Below are 17,617 nucleotides of genomic sequence, written 5' to 3'. Positions count from 1 at the left end.
GTTAAGATAACGTGTGCTCGAGAAAAATCCCCATATGCAAGAGAACATAAATATTAGTTTATAATCTCTTGATATATGTCAAACACTAACCTTTCCTTTCTTGAAGCAGAAACACAAAAATGTCGAAGGAAAATTTATCTCATCGTGCAATACCGTGAAAAGGTTAATTTGTTAAAAATCAATTCTTCTATTGTATTTTCGAATAAACTTTTATGCAGTTATAACGACAATTAATTAGTTTTCAGTGTTTGAGGAAAGTGCATCGAAACATACTTCCGCGCATAGACTTATTACTTGCATATAGCACCTCCTTGACATGACGCTTTCAACAAATCAGACTCTTTCGTTTTCACACATAACTGGTGTGAGCAAAAATTTAAAATTGCTAATTAAGGCTCGATTTTATGTAGTGTCTATTTTCTTAGACAGCCCTCCCCCCCCCCCCCCTCCCAATAATCTACGTACGAATGACGAGTACGAGAAGTAACTGTTCATTCAATCACGGATCTACTTCTCTGGTTCCAACCGATCTGGGTCTGTGAGAGGATGATTGTCTTCTCTTCAGTTTGGCAAATTTCAGCCCGCTTGCTATTCATCTATGGGGAGATGAACGAGGCCCGACTTTTAAATTTCATACCGGGAACGTTCAGCCTGGTAAGTCTGAACTTTCAAATCTTCAACAAACAGAATGATTCAGTCATAGAATGATGTCTTGCTGTGGGAGGAGACCCGGGTCTGATTCCCGGCCATTTCATTTTTTACCACTTTGTTGAGTTATAATTCTTTCCCTTAAAAACGCCACGCTAGCCCGTATTTTCATACGAACGAAACACACGTTTTACTAGAGAAGGAGGGTGTAATGATAAACTATCAAAAAAGTGGCCAGCACGATCAGGAAGTGAGACAAATCCGGTTTTCAAAACTGTTCTCATTGTCTTACCTACTGACTGAAGTTCAACTGGTGAGAAAGCCGTGGCAGGTTAAACATAGGAACTTCAAATATAGGACATGTAATGGTTGATAAACATTGCGAACTTGAGTCAGTTTGGACTTCCTTCGTAGAATTTTGAGGAGAGAGACGTTTACGTCAAACTCTCAAAGTGTGGGCCAAGACAACATATTTTTTTTTTTTCAGGGGGAGATTTTCCCTGCTCCCGAGACCAGATAACCATGAAACCGAAGGCAGTTATGAAAAAGCTCCCCATCCAGACGAAAGACAAGAGTTCAACTCTCAGCTCTCTTTTCTCTGAGAGGTTTTAAAGTTCCATTTCCTGAGGAATTCTTAAATTAAAAATTCTAAGTTCTTGGTAGTCCTTTCTGTAAAAGAATTAAGTTTGGGCAGATAGATCACATATCATCGGTGAGCTTAGAGGTTCAATTTTTTCGAAAGTATTTATTCTTGAAGATCCTATACAGTTGCTGGCAAAAACTGATGCAGTTAAAGATAAATCTTTAACAAGTTAGATAACTTTTACAACTAAGAATATAAAGCGCTATACAAGCAAGTCCATAAGTACAACTTTCAAACGTATAGTAACCTTACAGTTCAACATATACTTCACTGGCTACCAGAATGAAAATCCCTGTTTGGCTATCAATACTTTGTAACGTTACATAACCTGAGAGTAGCTTAGTTTGTCATGGCAAATCCTATGAATACACATTTTGTTTTGCTCCCCATCATGAAGAAATGACAAAACTACAATTTAGCAAAACGGAACAAAATACCGATTTTTGGTTCTACGTTTTTCTCATTCTATGTAGTTCTTCTCAGAACCAATCCTCTTGATCAATCACTCGCTGACTACATTATCAAAATGAATATAAAATCACAATGGTGGACTTAGAATAAAATAACGATGTAGTCTTTTAGGAGCCGTAAACGACAACGTTTAAAAAAAGATTTATCCTTGTCAGGCCATAGTACTTGGAAATGTTCATCAGAACCTTATAGGAAAGTTTCTTCTCGGGAGAGAAAGTTTGCTTGTGAGGTCACCAATGCAATTTCATTCCACTTTGCTCATCTACAAATAAAAATGAATGAGCAAAATGTCACAAGGCTCGTCTATAATCTGCATATAGATAAGGAAGATCGTGAATCTGGTATGGTCCCCAGCTCACGAATGAGTTCTTTGTAGCATGCTTGATAGAACCTCCGACTGCAAAACCGGTTAGTCTTTTATTTTCAAGTTCTCAGATGTATTCTTCGTCTCACTGCGTACTGAACCAGTGTTTAACGTGTTACTTTGGAGTAATACTCAATCAAGAGTTGAAAATTATCCGGAATTGCTTTGGTTTTACTTTAGTCCGCTGTTTTATTGGTCCTAGAATTTCGCACCACTTTCTCGACTCATCAAGGTCAAGGCAAAAACCAATCACGAATTGGTTATTCCCATTTCCCCATGTTATGAGGAGTTTCCTTGATTTTGCTTTAGTCCTCATTTTGATCTTGTTTACTGTTCTAATTGCGTTGGTGTTAGTTGGCGTTAGTTCTAGATATTTATAAACAGTTATCCTTCAAGGTACCTACCATTTATTTTTTAGCTCGGTTTGCTGTCAGCAACTGTTTCTAGAGACTCCTGTACTGGGTCGTCGAGCATGTCTCTTTGGAAACCACCTAAGAAGAGTAATTCAAATATATCGGAGAGTCCTATGATAAAGGCACCCATGAGTCCAACAAGAACCCACGAGTCCAACAAGAACCCACGAGTCCAACAAGAAACAACCACTTGGCTTAATGTCTATCTTCGAGAATCAATCCTTCCTTTTTCCACGAGGGTAAACAAAACTTCATTTCACACACATTTCTGTTGTTGTTTTTAATTGTATCATCTAAGAAAAATTTTACTAAAAGTATCTTGTCTTAATGAATTATTGAAATAAATGATTGGGTAGGAAATCAGGAAATTTATATTAAATTAAATATCAACCTGTTGTTCGGTTCGAGTGAGAGCAGTTTCTAGGAGTGTCTTTGTTGACTGTCAACGGACATTAGAGTAGGTTTCCTGGAGACCAACTCTACAAATGTTGACGTCAAGCGCAGTCATCTACAGATTTCCATTTTTGGTGTGGGATTATCTCCAACTCAGACGATCGCACTCACACTTCATTTCATTCAAATTTTAGTTTAAAAGGATGTCCGGGAGTCGTATACTTACCTTCTTCTGATAAAGTGCTGTTTACGAATTCAGATGGTGCAGTTGTAGCGGGAAACGTGTCGTATTCCTCAGATAACTGCGATGATTCTGAATATCCCGGGGACATATTTGCTCCTGAGTCAATGAAGTCAGCTGACGCCGCATTAACGGAAGACGCAGGCATAGACGACAAAGTGGTTTCATCCTCTGCCAGTGAATCGTTACTAACCGGCGACGATAAGGTGTAGACGGGAATCTCATCTGAATTATCTTCGGAACTTACATCTTGGGACGCATCTTCGTGATAATCATTTACTTGAGACTGATCTACATTCACAACTGTTGGATAAGCAATATTGGATAGAGGAGGCTCCGCAGGGCCATCTACGGCAACCGGAGTTTTAGGTCCAACTGAAACTCCATTTTGGTCGTTCTGCGAATTCATGGCCTGTGTTTGCCCAGTTTCTTCCGGAGATCCTTGAGTAATGCTGGCCGTTCGTGATTCATTATCTATTCCGCTCAGTGTCGGTTGACCTTGTTCGTTTGGCTGGGCTTCATTGAAATCCAGGTTGGTAATGGGCTGGTCACTGTTTGTGTGAAAACTTTTCTCGAGCTTTGTGTCGGAAATAACTCTTCCTGTTTCATTGAAGGTAGACTGTGATGCCTTAGACTCATCCAGACTTTCTCGAGGGTTGCTATCATGGATCGTTGCATCTTTAATAGCACTATCTACTGAAAATGTTGCCTTCTCTGCATCATTACCAATGAAAGGTTGGCCGCTGCTTTTGCTGTCTTCTAGAACAGGACTCTCATTCTTTGGTTGGATTGACTCTGTGAAGTCTGGATAAAATGCCTCTTCACTCTGGTTTCCCATAGTTTGATTTCCTGCGACACTGACCACCGCAGGTTGATCTGAGGGCTCTTTAAAACCTTCCTTTGATTCTCTAAAATCAGACTGCTTCGCAGTGTCCTTAACAGATGTTTTTCTTTCACTTACATCAAAGATATTATCCTTAGTAGGTTCTTCTCCCGACTCGCTTCCTTCTTCAAATACTCTATCATCATTTTCTATGGCATCTTTATTGTTTCTCGCATCATCGAGGGAATCCTCTCCACTTCCTGAGGTCTCAATATTCTCCTCTTTCTCTTCTTTGATCTGTTGACTATCACTTTCTGACGGGATGGCTGATTGATTAGAGTGTATCAAAGTTACACTAGATTCAGGTGCAACATCGACAACGGGACGTTCATTTTCGTCCAATGTGGAGTTGCTTTCTAAGTTTTTGGGTTCCTTAGGTAATGATCCACCAGCCAGGCGTAATGATGCATTCTCGGTTCCATTTTCAAGAGTTTTTTCCTTTTGTCGTAGGGAGAGCGTGTTTTCGTCGTCTGTTAAAATATCTTTCTTGGATGCAGCATTCTTCGGATTAGCTCCCTGAACAAGAGGCTTGTCCTCTCCCTTTGTGGTAGCTTGTCGATCTTTAAGCTGATATTTGTTACGCTTATCTTCTATCTCGTGAATTTGTTCTTCAGCAGAATCCTCGACGGTATCATTAGATATGTCGTGTTCCTGGTTCTCCACAGGACCATAAATCTCAGGCTCCGAATAGGTTTCATTTCTTCTGTCTCCCTTTTTTGCTTCGTCACTGTTGAGGTCTTTTGTGGAAGTAGCATCTAACTGAAGGAGAAAGAACAATTACAGGTAAACTAATAACTGTGGTCAGGTTATTTTGGGGAGTTTCACAAAGATCAGCTTTGCTCTATCTAATTCACAAGCTCTTAACATCAGATTTCAAATTTATTTACATATTGCTATTCCGTTGGCAAGAAGATACTTACTGCGTTTGCTTCACCATTTCCAGAGAAACCCCTCTCCCAGCTATGGTCACTGCTCCCTGCGTCGAGCGCGTTGTGTAAGAGGTCTTCAACGTTAGTTACTGACATATTATTTGTCTGTGAGTCCTCCAGAGCAGCTGCTGGCGTTGACGATGAATCTTTTACGAAATTCTGATCGCCTTCAGTTACAGGCGTTTCCGATATTTCTTTTCCAACTTTATCATTACGGGTTTCTGCAACAAGATTAAAATAACCGAATTTTATAAACAGCAAAATACACGTCTCCTACTCTGTTGTTCTCGGCTATCCAAATTGTTCACAACAGATCAAGAGTCGAAAATCTTGCGATGAAGGAAACTTGCAACTGAATAAATTCGCGAACATCTGTAAGTATGGTTTGGTGAAGTATTTTCTATTACAGCCTACCATTCAAAGGGGAAGGAATTTCCATCTGTGATTTTCTCGGTGACAAACTGCTTCCCAGGTTCATCAAATGCTGACCAAGGTTGGCCAACAAATTGGGCAGGGATTGCCGCTTTGTCGCTTGCATACCTTTGACTTGCACGTGCAGTTTGAGTTTGTTGGGTAAGACACCAGAGACATGGAGGATATCGCTTCGACGGTGACCCTGGTGATGCTTGTCCAAAACGCGGCGGGAATGGAACGGGTTTTTATAATGATAATGATGCACAGGGTGTTTGTGGAAATGGTTGTGGTGGTGGAGATGGTGATGCAATGGGTTGTGATGGTGATGGTGATGCCGGTGGTGACGATGGTGATACCTCGGTCTATTGTCATGGTGATGGTGAGGATGATGATGGTGGTAGTGTAAAAGATGACGATGATGACCGAGATGATGACGCCGACGATGCGGGTGGTGGTGGTGGTGGTAATGATGGTGGTGATGATGATGCGGATGATGGAAAATCTTACGATGTAGCTTTGTCTTGTGTTCTACACCATTCGCTCTGGCACCTTGACGAATCAAAAGCCAGGTTGTAAGAAGAGACGTTTTATTAAAAAAAAATGGTTTACTGCCGCAACCTCCTCAGGTCTCTAAGTATAAAATTTCCTGATGTTTGGATGATATTTTGAAAGACCTAGTTGAATCGCAGAAACCAGTTCCAAGGAGTTTTTTCTCCTCATGTGTAGCGACCCTTGTGGACACCATAGAGCGTAAAAAAAAAACAACTTTAGTACAGCAACTGACCTTGATGACTTATCAAATCACTCAAATCAAGAGAGTGAGGAAAATAGTCTCTCGTTAAAGAAAGAAACAACATAAAACGCCTTTTTAAATTTATGGAAAAGATCAGTAGAATTCAATTTTTGTAGGGTGACACCTCCTCGGGACTATAGCAAGTACTACCAGTCGAATAAGTGCTACTTGCTTAGTTTACGCGTAGGCCAATTCAAACAAAGGAAACAAACAGATTAGTCAAGGTCGCATGAAATCTTTCTCTTCGCATATGGAACAAATGTCAAAAAAGAGTTACCATTCTGACGGGAAGAAAGTTTTAAAAGTTGGTATGTTTAACATGAGGTCACAAGTAAACATAGAAGTTGTCTCAGTCAAAACCGATGATTTAACCGCATCAAACATTATTCGTACCTTTGACGGCGCCATCACAAACGTTGAAAATTAAGGCGAGGAGCACTGAGAAGAGCAAGAAAGCCACATTCATGTCAGTACTGTACAGCTGAGGTTTATTTTCAGGACTGTTTTATTTCCTTTCCCTGGAACTGATTGCAGATTTCCTTATCACGTTGGCATCTCTTGTGTCCTTTTGAGAAATTTGTTTTAAACTGTATTCAAAATAAGGAATTCAGGTGTGTCGATGAGTGGTGAAAATCGAAAAACAGCAACAGGTTGTTACGGACTATAACCGAAACAAAAGCCAACAACGGACTTTCCACTTCACGGTCTTTTATTTTGTATGAATAAAGAGGGGATTATGAAATAGTAAAAAGTTCTCAGAAGCGATAGAGGACAAAGTGGATGAAAAAGCTGAGACTATGGATATTTGATACCTTTTTCCTAAACGCTTCTGAGGAGACAGAAATAACAATTTCAAGTTAAACTGAAACCGTGCGCTGGTTCACCCACAACTGAATTGCTTTTCCTGATTATCTGTTCTGGAGAACATAAAATTTGGGGAGTCGTGCCAGGCCTGCTCGCTTTCAAATGAATTTGTTTCCCTAGCCATTCACTGAGCACAGTTCAAAGATCAGTGCCTTAAAGAATTTCGCATTGCGACACAGCAAAATTCGGATTAGCATATACATTTTTCACGCATAGTGCACCAAAATTATTCCGAGTCGTAAAAAAAAAAAAGGGGAGGATTCCAAATTGAGCTTAATCGCAAATTGGAATTATTGGTGTTCCAAGGTCTTTATCGCAAGGCTGCAATACAAGTTTATATGCATTAGCACAATGTGTGTAGAATCACTTTGACGCGCTAAATACTGCTGCATCGTAAGTACAGGACGACTAATCAGTATCATAGTACGTTCACCAATTACAGCCTTTAATCTTAATTAGTAAACATCTACCAGCGTTCCACGATCACAAATTCTGAAATTTGAGTGGCCACCCGACTCGCTATTTTTTCCATGATAGATATATGTCGGGTTGTAAACAAAATAAAACAAATACATGCACCCGTCTTGTTAGGTTTTTCAACGACTGGTAGTAGATGGTTTGTACTAAAACAGTTTATTCTGTCTCGATTTCTGTACGTAATAGCTGATTCGAGATCTACCCTCCTCAACTGTCAGAAATCTCGAGCTCAAATAAAGGACATCATCAAGAGGAAGGCCTTTAAATCGCAGCTGATCAAATGGGCCGGGGCACATTCTTCACAGTTGTGCACATTTGATCATTGAAAATATCGGATGCAATGCAAATCTGCTACATGGCCTAATCATGTGTATCTCAGGCAGAACGGACAGAGGTGTTCTCTGGGTACTCAAATATTTTCATAGCAGGAGGCTCTGTCGCAATGCAGATAGTGGAACCACCGCAGATGTGCTTCATGCTTTAGTCCTGTCTCTAATACAAAGGATTACTTGCAGATTGTTTCAGTTTGGGCGATAAAAATATTTTCAATACAGGAAAATTTTGTCAGGAGAATACATTTTTTCACTTCTACTGCGAATGATCAAAGGGAAAGAAAATTAGAAAGAAATGGCGATGAATCGATCTCAAACAAAACGGCTCGAAACAATTTTAGTTTAGGTCAGTCCTTTTCTTGTAGTTAATTTAACTGTTGCAGTCTACCGGCCATTGTGAAGAACGCCTTGTCGCCTATCGTGTACAACTGGCAGCCAAACAGGATTTAGCTCTCGATAAATCATTTAGACGAAGCACTGAAAGTCACGAAACGATAATGCTTTCACAAAGTAATATCTGTTTTTCAATTAGCCAACAAGACGTGTAACTGAGATACTGTACAGTTAAGATTCGGATAATTTAATTAGTAGTCTGAAAAATTTTCTCCATTCATGTTATCTCTTTGTTTATATTAGCCTTTTACTCACAAACAACAAATCACAAACAAAATAAAATTCCCGAGAAGTTAAGAAGGCTACAGAGACAATATGATCAGAAAGTTTGCTTAGACGCCCCCTTCTATATTTCGAAAGTTGAACTGTACATATGAACGAAAATGTTTTGCGCAATCATGGCAAATTTTGTTAGAAACGCCATGAATACTGATTAAGAATACATTATTTATTGGATTTCGTCATGATTTCAGAGTCATCACGGGAGAATGATTAATCCTTTGTTCGAGTGTCGTTGCCTGCTTTTACGATGCGGTCTGGCTAATGCTAGGAATAAATGCATTTTCTCAGCTTTACCAAACAAAATAGGATACCAGCTGTCTTTGTAAGGCGTTATCGGTTATTTTGAAACTTTTACAGCCATTCTCTTGAAATCGCTTTCGTTTGCTAAGTCCTATTCCGGTTACACAATGTAGAATTTTACTCTGAAATTGTTTACATTCTTTCACTCAAAATATACTGATAATTTTAGCGTTTTTGAGTTTCAGCCCTGTAAGAAAAGGTCACGAACCCTCCATTTAGACTAAATTTACACATTCTTCGCTTTGATTCGGAACGCCGCTGTAAGTGATGGAAACTTCCAAAAAGATGATTTCATTAGAGGAATCTGTTTTGTGTTATGACATTAGAGTGGACGTTACTTGTGAATATAATTATCCCAAGATACCGTGTCGTCCCCGTAAGAAAACTAGAGAGTAGGTTAAAATACCCCCGTATTTGCTTCTCAGATCATGGGCGGGTAGGAAAAAGAAAATTCTGAATAAACGTCATGTCATAACATTTTGACGTAATTTTTACCCGGAGATGAGGGTAAAACAGAAGATTATTATTGCACAGACGCGTAAAAAAGGAATGAGATACTTGTTGAACTAATTAAAACTCGTCACCGTTTCCTAAAACAAAGCGTTCAGTGAATTAGCCAATCAGCTCTCACCTTCAACTGTGAGGGTCCACTTCACTTTCTACTTCATCTAATCGCTTTCAGATCGTTGAGGCACATACAGCTTATAGCTATTAGCAAATGTGGTGTTTATGCTTAAATAACCATGCACTGAAACTTTGGATGCAAACACAACGACATTTAATCAACATGCAAGACCACACCCGACTACAGAAAAACTCTTTTTTTTTTGGATCGCGTGCGCATTCCGAACACTGTGATTGACAAGTGTCAGAAACACTACATCTCTCCCCTTCTTGATCATAAACTTGGATACGTGTGTATCCAAAAGATCGACATAAACAACTTATCTCTGATAAATAAAAACGATAAACTGGAACGTGTTTGTCACGAAGTTCAATGGCATGCTTCGAGTTTCAAGTTCTATCGCAAAAGTAGGAGAAAGTCTTAAAGTTTTGCAGGGAACCTTATTTGTCTTTGAGATTGCCGCAGGGCTGTAGTTGGGCTTGGAGAACTTGATGACTTCTCTAGTTCCGAAACTTCTGGTGACCAGGCTTCTGCTGTTAAATCTTCGTCTAAGCTTAGCTTGTTGCCCTTTCAGTGGTTGCTTGATTAGAACTGTGTCTCCAAGCTTGATCTTGCTTTCTCTAACTCCTAACTTTTAATCTGCATATGCTTTCATCTTCATCTTCTGTTCTGTATCCCTATCTGTCATGTTCTTCTGTTCCTCAAGAACTGGTAGTGTCACTTCTGGAAGAGTAGTCTTTGGCTTACTCTGGTTACGTGCTTCACACGATGAGATGTCAGTGGTCGAGTGAGGTGTCGCCCGATACTGTCGTAGAAACTTATAGAGTTCTTGTTTCCAGTTCTTGGGCTCAATGGTGGCGGTTCTCACGCATCTCTCTAGTGTCTTCATGAAACGTTCCGCTTCGCCATTTTCCATTAGCCAGACGGCGTGATTTTGCGGTGGTGAAAACCCAGATACTCAGCAAAGTTCTTGAACTCCATGCCATTAAAGGGGGGGGGGGGGTCCATTGCCACTCTTTAGGACATCAGGAATTCCTCGTCTAGCGAAAATTGCATTAAGCTTCGGGATGGTGGATTTAGCAAAAGTGGATGTGATAATTTCAACTTCTGGCAAACGGCTGTATTCGTCTATGACAACCACGGGGTATTCTCCAGAAGGGAGTAGTCTTAGAAAATCCATCGCGAGTTCTTTCCATGGGGCGTTTGGTAGGGTATCATCCTTAGAGGTTCGAGTCGTTCCACCCCGCTAGTAGTTACTGCTTGGCATGGTAAACAGTTGTCGACTTTCTCCTTAACCATCTTGTCTATAAACCATGAAACCAAACTTTTTCTCTGATGAGGCGTTTTGTTTTCACTATTCCTTGATACCCAACGTGTGCTACGTCCACGGCTCTGTCTCTCAGTGTTTTCGGGACTTTGCTCCTGTTTCCCCTCAGTACAGTTCCTTGGTAGACCAACAGTTCAACTTTCAAATTTCTGTAATCCTGTACTTCTTGATGTGTCCACTGGTCAGTCTCGATGGCCTTGATAAGTGCTTGGAGCGAATTGTCCTTCTCCGACTCTAACTTGATTTCTTGCAGCGTCATTGCTTTTGACATTGCCTGGTTGCATACATAGTTCGACAGTATACGCCATGATCTGATGCTCTCAAAACTTCATAGTATATATAAGTGCGTCCAGTGGTGCGTGCAGCTGGTTTGGAAGCTACCTTTCGCAACGATGCCAAGTTGTTAATGCCTACATACATACATAGATAGTTGTTTAACAGCCTTGTTGGCCTCCCGCATGTCTACGCATATTTTTAATTGACCAGACCCCTTGGGGACTATGACAATAGTGCTCACCCAGGGTGCTGGGCCCGTCACGGTCCCGATTTTCTGTAACTCTTCTTATCGCTTTAACTCCATCTCGACATCCTTTCTGACATGGAAGGGAATTAGACGGTGTGGTTGTTGCTTGGGTATGACGTTAGGGTGTAGGTGAAGCTTAATGACTTTCCCTTTTTGCCGATTCCAGCGAACTGGCTTCCTTAATCTCCGTTAACAGGGGACTGGAGACCGGTCTCGTCAGGCTTGACTCGGTTGATGATCTTGAGCACACCAAATTTTGTAGCAGTGTTAAAACCCAGGAGGTTTCCTGAAGCACCTTTGATGACATGCAGGGTGTGTCCATGTGCTGTTGGCGTTAGCGAATATTTCGGCCTCCATAATTCTCAGAACAAGTAGAAGTGTGGATGATCCGTAGGAGAAAATTCTGCACTTGGTGGCTTCTCGTACCTTCCGTTTATATAACTCCCTGAAAGTGCGTTCCTCCATGGAATCGACCGATGCGCCGGAGTCGACCATCTTTTCCATTTGTTTCCCATCGATCTTCACTTTGCAAGTTGGTTGGTTGTCACCGCCAATCGTGTAAACGTATTCGTCATTTTCAGCCGTGCTGACTCAAGTGGATTTGTTCTGCAAACACGGGAAAAGTGGTTTAGTTTACCACACGAGTTGCACTTCTTGTTCTTCGCAGGTCATAAGTCTTTGTGAGGGTATGGTCCACCACAAGTTCCTACATTTATCATCGTCTTTTCGGGAGTTGGTGCGATTGCGGGACTCGTAGCGAGTGCGTGACTCCTGGCGATTTTGGTGATGGCGCTGTTTCCCTTTGAGACGTGTTGAGGTTCCTTTCTTGTTAAACTTTACCGCGTTTATCGTTTGATCGTGATTCTCCAGCTCCTTTGCTTGTAGTCCGCTTATTGCTAGGGCTCTACCAGCTTTCATGAGGCCAGATAAGACGAGGTCTTCTCGCAGAGCTTTGCGCCGTGTGGAAGTTGACTTACAGTTGAAGATGATCTGTTCTGTGATTTCTCTGAATTTGCGAAATCGCAGGTCTTCGCTAGGCTTCTCAGACGTGTATGGAAACAGTCAGTGGTTTCCCCATCCTTTTGCGTGGTATGCTGGAAATTGTAAACTTCGTACGTTACGTTGACTTGCGGAGAGAAGTGGGCGGTTAGTCTCTCGACGGCCTTTTGGTAATCTTTGTCTTCACCAACCGCCTCCCGGTTAGCTCAATGGATAGAGCGCTGGACTGTAGTGCGGGAGGTCGAGGGTTCGAGCCCCGGTCGGACCAACACTCAAGGTCTTAAAATAATTGAGAAGAATTTGCTACCTTTCTATAACATCAAGAAATGGTTAGATATTCTAGTCTTCTCGGATAGGGACGAATAAATGGAGGTCCCGTCTCCTGCAGGGTTGGGGCAGGTGACGTTAATTTCCCACACACGAGATTACTGTGTGATGGATGTCCTCCCATGGGGTGGGATGGGTGGGTTAGGACAGCAGGTCCACATCAGCTATTACAGCTGCCAATTAATCAACCTGCTTAAACAAATAAATGAACTTCAACCTCAACTTCTTGAATCGTGTCGAAGATCTCGTCGACCTCTGGACCGCCGTAGTGCAGTGCCCTTTTCGGCTTTTCATCGGAAATTCCCATTCCAATGGCTAGTGTCTCGAATCTTCCTAGCCATTTCTTTCATCTTGGGTCTGCATTTCCATAATCCATAATGGTAGAGAAATCGCCATAATCTTTTGGCCGGAAAATGCTTCGGAAATCTCTTTGGAAATCGCTTTGGATGTTTTTTTGGAAATCGTTTCGGAAATCCCTTCATATCCTTTTGGAGTACTCTCTGTGTGTTCTATGCTTGATCCTCGTCGCCAGATGTGGTGTTTATGCCCGACTACAGATAACCTCTTTTTGTTGGGGACCGCGTGCTCATTCCGAACATTTTGATTGACAGCTGTCAGTAACACTAAAGCGAACGAAGCATTTTTACTAGCAATATACATTTTTACTTGCAATTAATAGTGTTAATCAATACGAGAAATCAGTACCCTCATTACGTAGCAAAATGATTTTCAAGAAAGTTTTTTTACTTTTGTGTTTGTACTTCAGGCTACGATTTTTTGTTCGTTCCCATGAACTACCCAAGCAGAAGCACGAGCACTACAGTTTTACGGCGTTACAAGAAACATTAAATGGCGAGGTTCTCCTCTCAGATGATGTCGATAGACTCCTCTCTAAGTTGCATTTCTGGAACTGTTCAGATGGCAGTGCAAGGGTCGACAACAGGAAGGTAAAAAGAGATAAGTTTACATGTTTAAAAACCACGATATTTGACCTTGTGGTTCATTTAAGTTAAGGCAGAAAACACATTTGTTCGATTCCCTTCGTACCGGAAAAAGTTACTAAAACGCCCAAATAATCAATAATTGAATGAAGTAACTCTTCTTAGATGTATATTTGGCGAATAAAAATGCATCAAAAGTATTGAAATTGTTGTAGATCGTTGTGCAAAGAAAACAAACATTACCGAAGAGATCGAAGAACTTGTATTTCATGTCGTTGTTTCGCCGAGCACGCGGTTCTTTTGTTTTTCACGTCTCTTTGATCGAACTTTATCTTTTTAGTGTCTCTCGACATCAGATGTCCTCACCTACGCTGGATCGTCGGTTAAACAGTTGAATTCCAGCGAATTTGTCGAAATCAGTCCCATGATTGTTTACTGTCTGTTGCCTGCGCCTGAAATGAATCCTGGTCGATGTTCAGCTCCCAAGAACCACAGCGAACTTTACAACTCTTTCGCAAGGAATTATGGCGATCATGGAAATATTACACGTGAAACATTGGATAAATTATTGGATGAGATCAACTCGACGATCGGGAAACATTTAACTGCGAAAAAGGTAGGAGAAGTAAACGAGATTGCAAGGTGTTTTGCTAGCCTCTTTTGTTGAACTAGCGCGTTTGAATATTGTTGTACTCAAACGAAGAAATGCAACGTAAACTTATTCGCAGTTTACGACTTTTTCTCAAGACCGCGTGGGATAGGGCACACTGACCGAAAAATAACTTTCCTCAGAAATGTAAAAGGGTTTTTTTTCCCCAGATTAGCTTCCTTATTCGAGAAAATTTATAAAAACTGAAACGAGTGTCGGTAGCCGGTTAGGGCGGAAATTAGTGCCTCGAGTTGAGGCAAATGAACTTTGCTCATGCTAAGTGCGAAAGAAAGCAAGCCCTTATCAGTTTGATAAGGGCTTGCTTTATCGGAGGGATTGTTTTATCGGAGGGATTGAGGTATGGTTTAAGTCTCAGACGGGACTATTTCATTTAATTTGGAGTTCGCGGAACGCTTTCATGTTAGGCTGAACTTGGTGAAAATGATGCAATCGTCATTTGCGTCATGACACAATCTAATCAGGCACCCTGTGGTTAAATCCAGAATTTGAAGCAAATTTTAGCAGTTAGCACCGTGTTCGATTAGGAAATAAATACAGTAAGCTATTCCTGCGTAGCTAATGACAGATTGGTCTGTAACCCTACTTCTCTTTCAAATCCTCATCCATTTCCCATGGTGAAACTGTGTACAAAAAGCACATTCCTTAATTAAGCCAGCGGGACATATAATTAGATTTTGTGGATACACATAACTGATGATGTTAATCGTAATGGTCCCCTTTTGGATTTAAAATAGTCTGGAAAAAAAAAAACCTTATCATGTTTCTAGGTGCACAATCAGGTATCTCAGGGCAAGAGCAGGTTTTCAATTTTTTGACAATGTGCTACATTTTTGGATTTTCACTTACTCCACTCAGACAGTCACTCCTAAGTTAACTCAACAAGCCTCCAAACAAGCCTCTAAACAAAGGTTCATTCATTAGTGAACCCAAATGACTCAAGTGGTTTGATTCAACTCTGAAAGATTTTGTTGGTAAGAATAGCTAGGCCTCTAAAGATTTGGTTGGACTTTTATGCTGAAACTTTTGGGTAAAGGCTCATTTTTAAGTCATCCTTTGGCAAGTGATTTCAAGAGGAAAAATGTGCCGACTTACTACAAACTAATTGAGCTTGTACCTGTAAAGGTTTAAAACAAAGGCCCATTTATGAGACATCCTAATTCATTGTTTATGGTCTTGCAGATTTTATGCAGTCAAAGGCCTTTAACCCTTAATCTGTCAATTTTCTAATCATCATAGAGATTTTGAGACTATTTTAAGAAAAAAATCATTGAAATTCAAGATTTTAATCAATTATGGCTTATTATATATGATAATAAAATTGATAAAATGTGCTATCAAATGGACCATAGCAGGCCATCTTCTACATAAATTATGTTAATTGATTCCACAAATTTGCATAAATCAAAACAAGTTACCAGAAAACACCACAAATTTGCAAGGAAAATTCAAATCTAACAAGTTTCTGTGAAAAGGTACTTCTAGACAATATTTAGAAGACATTGTTCTGCCTGTGGTATTCTTCATGGCAACCAGAATGGCATAAACGTTTCATGCAGGATCTGTAGCCAAAGCCGGTTTCCTTTCGCTTAGCTCCTTTCACTCCAGTACAGCAGTGGTGACATCTTCCAAATTTCAGGAGCCCCAGGTCAACAACATGGACAGAATCATGGTCTTCTCTCTCATGAAATGGAGGGGCAGGCACTGCTGGTACTGGGCCACACCGATGATGGCAAGAAAAATTTCCAGTCAGCTTGTGGATGAAACCAGCTATAAATTTGTCACGGGGCATTGGTTTTGGGGGAATCCGTGGAGGTGGCATGTTCATAATTGGGAAATTTTCCCTGTACACGATGTATGCATTGACCATAATTGCATCCAAAAAGTTAACAAACATTCTCACCCATCATCTCCTGGACTTGCAATGAATTGCATAGTTAGGCACCATTTGATCATGGCAATCAACAGCACCCATGTTCTTATTGTAATCAACTGCACTTGGTGGGCAAGGCTAATTCACCAGTTGACCTCTTCTCAGTTTTCTAGTGATTGCACAATTGCCATGGGATGAGTGCTCATTTGACCAAAAAGAAACATGTTTTGTGTCTTTCCACACTGAGCAAACTGTTGTTTCAGATTTCACAGTGTGAAATTCACCATGCTTCATTTGTTTTAGCAAGTTTTAATCCTGCAATGCCTTCGGTTACCCTTTTCTATTTTTTCTTATTTTTCCCATGTCACTGATTGAGAACTCTTTCAACTCTTGCATAAGGGGAATGCTGGTAAAGAAATTGTCAATGTACAATAGTGCCTTCGTCATAAAGTTGCGAAACCAGGTCAGTAACAACCTGATGTGCTAGACCTCTTTCGGCATCTTCACCAGATTTCCCTGTGTACACCTGAAAATCATAAAGGTATCCACAACACGAACAAGCCAATTCCCAGATTTTTGCACCTCTTTTGATTGGTTTCATGGGAAGGTACTGTTTGAAAAGATTTCTCCCTTTTCCTTTTACCATGTGCTCATCAACACAAACCTTTTGGCCAATATTGTAAGTATGCTTGAATTTTTCTTTCATTCCATTGATCATGGGGTGCAATTTGTAAAACTTATCATAGCCTTCATTAGTAGGAGCAGGCTGCCTTGTATTGTGAGCCAAATGAAAATTCTGTTACAGTTGCCAGAATCGATTCCTGGTAAAAACATTTTGTAATGCAGGAACAGCAAATACCCAATCACGAGAAAAGTAATGATCAAAATTTGGCAGTCTTTGTAAAGCCATGAAATAAAGGCCACCAACAAATGCTTTCATCTAATCTTTCTTTGTGTCACAGAGCCATGTTTTTCTTTGTTTCTGAGCAACATACATATTTGTTTGTTCCACCAAAACATCCCAGAGATCTTCCGGAAATACTAGACTAAAAAAGTTCACTGCTTCAGAGTCAGCTTCCAAAAGAGTAATAGGGCCATGCTGCCCTCTGTATTCAGGAAACGAGACAACAACATTCTTGTCAAGATTTCTCCACCTTATAGCTGAATTCTCTGCATCATGTTGATTTTTAGGGGATCTTGATCTTGTCCCTCTTGCAGTAGTTTTGCTCGCTCCTCTTCCACGTGGTCTACCCTTACTCAATTGTCTTCTGGTGAAAATTGTTGTTTCATTTCCCTGAATGTTGCTATCACTATCGCCCAATTCGGAAGGTGAAATATCTGCATGTTGTCTGTATTAGACTCATCCATACCACTTCTGTGATCTCGTTCTTCCCCCTCAAAGTCCGAGATGTCGCTATCCTCGGGAATATCCAACAGAATGCTGGTAACTTCCTCTGCTTTATACCTTCTTGCTCGCCTTGCTGCCATGTCGAGA

At 40.7% G+C, this 17,617-nt stretch overlaps 2 protein-coding genes across 3 annotated transcripts in view; one reads left to right on the top strand and one right to left on the bottom strand.

The window, feature by feature from the left end:
• Positions 1–1,373: 1,373 nt before the first annotated feature.
• LOC111341440 (uncharacterized) lies at positions 1,374–13,980 on the bottom strand. Its single transcript, XM_022948410.2, has 7 exons — positions 13,826–13,980; positions 6,586–6,757; positions 5,400–5,948; positions 4,977–5,206; positions 3,159–4,815; positions 2,531–2,617; positions 1,374–2,024 (listed from the first exon to the last, which is right to left on the bottom strand). The coding sequence occupies exons 2-6, from the start codon at positions 6,656–6,658 to the stop codon at positions 2,541–2,543; spliced, it is 2,586 nt and encodes an 861-aa protein (XP_022804145.2). The 5' UTR covers positions 6,659–6,757; positions 13,826–13,980; the 3' UTR covers positions 1,374–2,024; positions 2,531–2,540.
• The window catches only part of LOC111341474 (metal cation symporter ZIP14), a 20,689-nt gene continuing 16,388 nt past the window's right edge, over positions 13,317–17,617 (top strand). The window contains exons 1-2 of one of the 2 annotated variants that reach the window (XM_022948455.2): positions 13,317–13,588; positions 13,923–14,198. In XM_022948455.2, coding sequence (XP_022804190.2) covers positions 13,364–13,588; positions 13,923–14,198 — 501 coding nt within the window. In that variant the 5' untranslated portion in view covers positions 13,317–13,363. The remainder of the gene's footprint in view (positions 13,589–13,922; positions 14,199–17,617) is intronic. The other variant, XM_022948463.2, reaches the window with a different exon arrangement.

This window comes from Stylophora pistillata, chromosome 12 (assembly GCF_964205215.1).
Source record: "Stylophora pistillata chromosome 12, jaStyPist1.2, whole genome shotgun sequence".
In the NCBI taxonomy this organism is placed as follows: Eukaryota; Metazoa; Cnidaria; class Anthozoa; order Scleractinia; family Pocilloporidae; genus Stylophora; species Stylophora pistillata.
This window is presented reverse-complemented; position numbering and strand designations above follow the sequence as displayed.